The following is a 7,310-nucleotide window of genomic DNA, read 5'->3' as shown; positions in this document are numbered from 1 at the left end:
AGCAGCCAATTTGAAGGCGTCCTGGACATACCCGGTCCTCTGCGCAGTGAGGAGAGGCAGCCTCCCGGCCAACTTTTGCTGCTGTTTGATGCACTCCCCCCCGGCTTCTCTCTCTCTCCTTCCCTCCTCTATCCAAACCTTCCAGAGCTACGCTGAGCCACAAGCATGAACACAAAGTCCAGATTATAAAGGAGAGGAGATAGACTTTGAATGGACCCTTCTGCTGGAAGTCCAATACTCCTCTAAAAAAAAAAAAAAAGCTGAGTAAGAACTCTTCTTTTTTTTCTGTATTTTTTTTCGGGTGTCCCCACGGGCTGAGGGTGGAAGAACTCACTGCAGATCCAGCAGAGGATGGCAGGATTCAAAAAGGAGATGAGAAGAGCATAGTGGAGGAAGTTTGCGTGCGGAACTTTGCAAAGAAAAAAAAAAGAAGAAGAGCTGGAGAAGACTTCTGTGCCGAGCTTCACTTTGCACACTCGGACCGGAGCTGACAGTGAGGATGGGCATGGTAAATCTAACCCCGCACTCCTCTCTCTCACCTCTCAGGGAGCAGGTCGGTGTCTTGGCGCTGCGTTTCTCTCGGTGCGTGCAGTTAAAGCCTCTCAGGCTGGGGTTTTTGCACATGCAGCCGCCGTTTATTTCGGGCGACGCGAGGTGAAGCCTGGGGGTAGTAGATCTGGGAGCCGGTTGCATGGAAATAAACGCAACGTTTTACGCACAGGTTTTTTCCCCCCTTTTCTGTCTGCAGAGTGTGAAGTTCCGCAGGACGGCCGTATGCAAACTGATGATCTCCACGTTGCGTGCAGCAAATAATTAGAATGTTAATAACAATAATAACAAGCTGCACGGTTTATTTTGATTTGTTGGGGCTCCCGGAGGGTTGCGTTTGAGGTACGGGTGTAATGCATGCGGGCCGGCTGCCAGCTGTCTGGGTCAGAGTGGCCAAGTCGGCTGCGCTCTGTCTGGACCGCTGGAGCTCCACAGCTGGGGGAAACGCACTCGCAACCCGCCGATGTTCTCCCAGTTACTTTCGCCACGATTCTCTCCACCCCACCGCTCCTCTGTTTTTGTTCTTTTGCACCGGACGTGTCCCCGCGTCATAAATCATCGACGTGAAGTTCGATCAGCGCCGACGTTCTTTTTTTGTTTTTGTTTTTTGTTTTGCGATTCACGCGCGCCTTTCAGCGACGTCACAAATCCTCCGGTTTTTAAGTTCCCACCGAGTCGGTCATGAAACTGTCATCAGCGTATGATTTAATAAGACGCAGAAAGCAAAGTGGGGAATCTGTCGAGGAACCTGTTGAGACTGGGAGACGCGTTCGGGTTCTGGCTTCCTTCAGCTGCGAAGCTTTGGGCTGTTCTGGCTGAAGATGAGGTGAATCAAAACCTTCTGTTCAACCAGTGTACAGTGGTGGTGCACTGCCTCACTACCCCTCCCACAAGTCAGCAGTCTGCAGAACCCTCTTTGGTTCTCTCGTCTTTCAGGGTTTGTCTTTACCAGTGAGTTTGGGTGATGAGCAGTTCAAAGTCATTCCATTGTAAGGTCTTGTTGTCTGAGTTTGAGGCAGTATGTAGACTTGTCTCCTAACTCCAGACAGGCCCCCATTCATTTTCCCTTCAGAGGAACAGCATCCCCGCAGTATGACGTTTCCACCACCGTGCTTCACAGAGAGTGTGTTCTGCTTGAAGCACAGTATCAGGTCCAGCATTTTACAGGCAGGGAAGGACGTTTCACCTTGGTCTCATCTTTGTCACCTGCATGGCTTTTGGCAGCTTTTCAAACAGGACTTCCTAAATGATCCTTTTAAACAATAGCTTTCTTCTTGCCACTCCGGGTCAGATCTCAGGCTAGTAATTCCCCTTTCAGTTGCTTCCTCAACCAGACCTCTGGATCATTTAAAAAAACAGTCAGTTTAGATTGACTGCTATATCTAGGTAGACTTGCCACATTCTTTGGACTAAATTGTAATTTGTGTGATCTAGTTTGAGATGTTGTTTTATGACCTGTTTTTATTGCTCTGAACGAGGCTGCTTTTTCACCAGGTTCTCTAAAACCTCTTCTCCTTTGAGTCTCCAGCTGGTTAATGTCTGGTTCAGTTCTAGCCAAGTTGGTGGGAATGTGAGTGAAGGACAGTGGGTCCACAGAAACTATCATCAGTGCTCTGATTATGTCAATTGCAGGTTTCTCCAAAATCTCTTGGTATGTTTGTTCACTGCGGTGTTAGCCTATCCAGTTGAGACAGACGGCATCGACTGGATAATTGATAACATTTCAACCTGAAGGTTTGACTGTGGAATTATTGATTTTGCATCTAGTCTTCTTCGCAACTACTATGGTCTTGTTACAGGTTGATAATGGCGGCTGAGATGTCGTTCATAAATCCACGGACCGATCAACAAAAGCAGTCGATCAAATCGCTTGTGCGCAATACTCAGCTCGGTCCGGCTTGCACCCGCTGATTAAAATAAAAATGGGGTACATCCATGCAGTATCTGCAAATGTAGACGAATCTGGCCGGGGTTGTCTGAGGAAGAACCGGTTAAAGCCACAACCGTAGAGGAAGTAGCTTAAAACTATGAGGCAAATTTCCATAGCACTTTTATTGAATGAACCAATCATGTTTAGTTTGCTTTAATTGAACTCTAATTTGTCTACAAAATCCAATTCATTTGGGGAGGTGTGAATGCATATTCAAACTGATGTGGACCAAAACCAGGTTTGTCTAAATCTTAAGCTAAAGAGAATCAAGAACCAGAGGAATAGCTCAGAATCTGTTGATTGGATGTGCATATTATCAATACTGACAAGCTGACAAGCATTAAATTTATAATTTTTTTTTTTGGGAGACGCCCCTTGTGCAAGGGCGACCTGAATGAAGAGTCATATTGCTCAAATCAAAACAACTAATAATTGTTTTGATTTTTTTCTTTTTAAACTCATTTGCCATTTTATATCATTTCAAACTAAAATGTGTTTTTACATTTTATTTATTTTTTAACTACATATCCAGATACATGATCAACAAGTTGATTTCAAAAGCAATAGTTCTGGCATACGGTAAAACCCAGTCTGATGTCCTGCACAGGAACGTAGATGGGTCAGTCAGGACAGGCGTCTGAGACAGAGCCTCTGATTTCTCGACTTCCACCCGGGACCGATGGAGGACGGCGTTTTCCCCCGAGCTGCTGACATGCTTTCAGAGGCCTGTAAGATGTGGACGGGCTCGCCTTCGGGGGAAATCTGAGACCTTGAATGAGCCGCGGGACACAGGCGGGAGTGTTTCAGTGAAGAAGAGAAACCATGGACCTGTTACGGCGCGGCGCCAGACTGACTTTGCGCCTCTAACCCGACTGTAGCGCCCTCTAGCCGCACCCCATGTCACAGCCTTCTCCGAATTATGGAAATTTTGTGGAAGACGCTGACTTGGACACTGAGCTTTGTGGTGATGGCAGCTTCGGAATTTCAAAGACTTTCTCACAGCTCTCAAGGTAGGACAGCACTGGAAAACCTAATTAGAAATATATGCAAACTCTTTGCCTCAAAGTTGTTTGATTTTCATTAAGTTAATTGACTGAGTGACATTAATGTGTGTAATTTTACTGAGTGTAACTTAAGCAAACTTAATAAATCCATGTTGTAATTATCTAAATGGCACGTGAAGCTGAATTTCTTTTTTTTGTATATTGTCACCTTCCTAAATTTGTTTCATTTTTGCCTATATTGTCTTTTTACAATAATCCCCACTGATTTTTTTTTTCCACAATCCCCAGCCTTTCACATTACCTCAAATTAACTAAATAAATTTTTAAAAGGTTTTCACTTCTGGAGGCTGTCAACTTGTTTAAAGACTTTGCATTGTGCATTTTCCAGGTGCATAGTGCCAGTTTGTAGTACAATCAACTAACTATGTCACCTTTAGTAGTTATAAAAATGAAATATTCAAGTATGATTTGAAAGAAATTTAACTTGAAGCCTTGAAATTGGGCCTCTGTCTCTTTTGCTCTTTCTAAAATTCTGACTTCAGGAAGTCGTCACATCTCTCCTCTATTAACCCTTCAGCAATGGTTTTACCAGCTTTGCACTGAGCTGAGTTCGTATAATGAGTTAAGCAGATATGCACTTCCACTAGGTGTTTGCTAATTGCTGCTGGCTAGTCTGAAGGAGCTTGGTGGGGTAAGGTGGCGGAAGGGTTCTCTGAGGTGGAAGCTTGGCAACTACAGCTCCACTTTGAGGCGTTTTTTTAATTTTCATTCAACTAAAGTCAATATTATAATTCACCATACACCCAAAAATTTACTGGACTTAGTTTAATTGAGTGTTAGCAAAACCTTCACTAAAGTCAAGTTATATTCACTCAACTTTTTTCAATTAAATACAATGTTTTGGTGTATGGTGTGGGACAATTGGTTAAAAAAAAAAAAAAACCCAACTGATTAATCTTTTTGCTCTTCTTCTCTTGCGTTCCTGCGAAAGAGGAGTTCCTGTCTTACCTGCAGCACTACCAGCTGACCGTCCCGGTGCGCGTGGACGAGAACGGGAACTTTCTGAGCTACAGCGTGAAGCACCAGCGGCCGGGCCGGCGGAGGCGGGCGCTGGCGGACCCCGCCGCCGACCCGCCAGGCTCCCAGATCTTCTACAGGCTGTCGGCGTATGGGAAGCACTTCCACCTGAACCTGACGCTTAACCCCAACCTGGTGTCGAAGCATTTCACGGTGGAGTACTGGGGCAAAGAGGGGCCCGAGTGGCGTCACGACGTGCTGGACCACTGCCACTACGTGGGCTCCCTGCAAAGCCAGCACAGCACGACCCGAGTGGCGCTCAGCAACTGCAAGGGCTTGGTGAGTACGACGCTCGCCTCTAAGCCGACGAGGGCACGAGACGATTCACGCCGCTTGCCTCAAACAAACCCTCACATAAACGTCAGATAACTCACACATGCCGCCGCTGCTGCTCAGCCGGAGGATCCTGCTGGTTGTCTTGGCTCTTTTCCACCTGGCAGGCCGACTCTGCTGGCAGCTCAGAGTGAGGTCATGCTCATGTAGGAGAAACAAACAATGTCTGCGATCTGGGAATGTGACGCCTCAGCAGATCTGCTCACGTTCCTCCGGTTGTCACGTTAAGCTCACGTGTCTCAGGGGGCCCACAGACGAGCGCTCTCTGTTTTACCGCGCCTCGCAAGGAAGCCCGTTGCATTTCTTCACCACAGACGTCGGCGCGTTTTATTAAGGTTCAACATGCCAGACAAACACAGAGGCTGTTAGGTTTTCTCCATGCGTATTGTGCTATTTTTGCATGTAGGCCGGATAGTTTCTGACCAGAGCATTTCCTTCTCACAATTTTTGCTATTTGAGTTATTGTTAATTTTTGAAAGTAGTTGGTTGCTCTGGATTTTATTTTGGGGTATTAGTTTAAAAAGGGTCGATGAAACAAAGTCTGATCTGGTTTCTTTACATTCTAGTCGAATTCTGTTAGCTTAGCAGACTGCACTTAAAATTCTCAAGATGTTGGTTAATAAATCACATTTTAATCTAAACCTATACACTGACAGAATAAAAGCTTTCAACTCAAAAACCCCTTTTTGCTACTAAATGATTGACTAAATACATATAAAAGCTTGATATTTTTGTGTCCAATCTACTTTTTGGTTCTTCACAACGTTTGAATTGAAATAATAAAAATGGTCTTAAAAAAATTCTCTGATTAATTTGGCATTTAGGACGTAAAAAAAAAAAAAAGAAGTTTGTTCTGATTTCATGAGTGTTAAAAAAACAAAACACATTTCTTTTTTATACAGTGTATGTAACCTTCTGGTTTCAGCTCTTTGTACATGTACAGTTGAGGCATGCCGCCAAGCACCAAAGTCTTAATACGCCTTAAACTTTTCACATTTCTTCGCCACAAATGTCAGGGTGTTTTATTAGAGTTTAATGTCCCAGACAAACTTAGTGGCAACAAGCTCTGTGGCATAGCGGACGCCGAGAAGCACTCAGCACGGAAAATAATAAGCCAATAACGTAACATCTCTATAGACGGAGATCTCCTATCGATCAGAAATCATTTTAGCTGATCTTTACTTTTTTTTACCTGTAACGTCGTCATACCCAGACCTTTGAGAAACATAGGGCTCCTATACACAAAAAGCAATTTATTTCTTAAACAAACTTTCAGGGAAAACTTTTTTCTAAAAAGTAAAACATTTTATGTTTTGCTAATATGTTTTTTTTTTGTTTTTTTTAATCATTCTAACAATATACATTTGTATTATTGCTATATTTAATCAAGAAAGACCCAGAGAGATTTAATGTCTCATTGGACCAAACAGACATTAACCTTACAAATAAACTTTTACTAAACATTTTAAGATATAATGAAAGAACAAATAATCTAAAATGACAAACATCCATCCAAATGGATACTCATGTGACATAATTTTATCTTTTGAGAGATACGGGTTTCATTTCCTTTCAAGGAGCAGTGTCATGTAAAATCTACTTTTTTGAGCTTTTCATCGTGTTATAATCTTATCCCCTCATCAAAAACATATCTGGAGTGTTGTTCATTCATGTTTGAGAAGTCCTTTACTCTAATCTTCCAAGGCAACCATTCAGAGTTTGAGAAAGAGTCGGGGCTTCTCAAAGGGCCAGAAGCTCCATTTTAACACATTAAACAACTGAAGGTAACATCCATACTTGACTGTGCTTTGAAATGGCACTATGTGCATAGAAAACACATAATACTGCCGCTTTAGAAGGAGAATCTTTTGAGTCATTTTCACGGCATTTTTGTTCTTTATGCCTTTTCTGTATAAATCAGGACAGATAGTTTAACATCATGTCCGTTCAATTCAATTCATACTTTATTTGGACTTTTTAAAACCGTATATTGTTATTATAATCCTTTATTTATTTATCTTTTTAATAAGAGTGCAATAGTTTGTGTTAATAGTCACATAAAAATAAATTAAATGTAAGTTAGCAGTCCTAATGTGACAAAATAGTTATGAAAAAAAAAAACTCCAAGGGATATTAATAGTTATGCAAGGCACTGTAAAACAAACTTTTAGAAACACTAATAAAGTGTCTAATTATCCTGTCTGGGCTTTTAGTCGTCCAGAGACTCTCTGACTGTCCAGCGTCTCCCTGCTAATCAAGAACTTGGACGAGGTTTTAATAGCTGCTATCCCTCCGTGCTTTGAGTAACTCTAAAGAAGGAAGAAAGGGCCCAGCTTCTTATTGGCAACCAGAATCATGCGAAGCAAACATGTGGCCAAATGTGTTGGCAAGACCCGCGCTGAGTATCATAAATTGAA

General features: G+C 42.8%; 1 protein-coding gene across 1 annotated transcript in view; it reads left to right on the top strand.

The window, feature by feature from the left end:
• Positions 1 to 328: 328 nt before the first annotated feature.
• Positions 329 to 7,310, top strand: part of adamts6 (ADAM metallopeptidase with thrombospondin type 1 motif, 6) — a 64,776-nt gene continuing 57,794 nt past the window's right edge. Inside the window, exons 1-3 of the mRNA XM_055052428.1 lie at positions 329 to 508; positions 3,087 to 3,489; positions 4,475 to 4,839. Coding sequence (XP_054908403.1) covers positions 3,399 to 3,489; positions 4,475 to 4,839 — 456 coding nt within the window. The 5' untranslated portion in view covers positions 329 to 508; positions 3,087 to 3,398. The remainder of the gene's footprint in view (positions 509 to 3,086; positions 3,490 to 4,474; positions 4,840 to 7,310) is intronic.

This window comes from Poeciliopsis prolifica, unplaced genomic scaffold, assembly GCF_027474105.1.
Source record: "Poeciliopsis prolifica strain line A6 unplaced genomic scaffold, Auburn_PproV2 SCAFFOLD035, whole genome shotgun sequence".
In the NCBI taxonomy this organism is placed as follows: Eukaryota; Metazoa; Chordata; class Actinopteri; order Cyprinodontiformes; family Poeciliidae; genus Poeciliopsis; species Poeciliopsis prolifica.
Note: the sequence above shows the minus strand (reverse complement) of the source record. Positions and strands in the feature narration are given on the sequence as shown.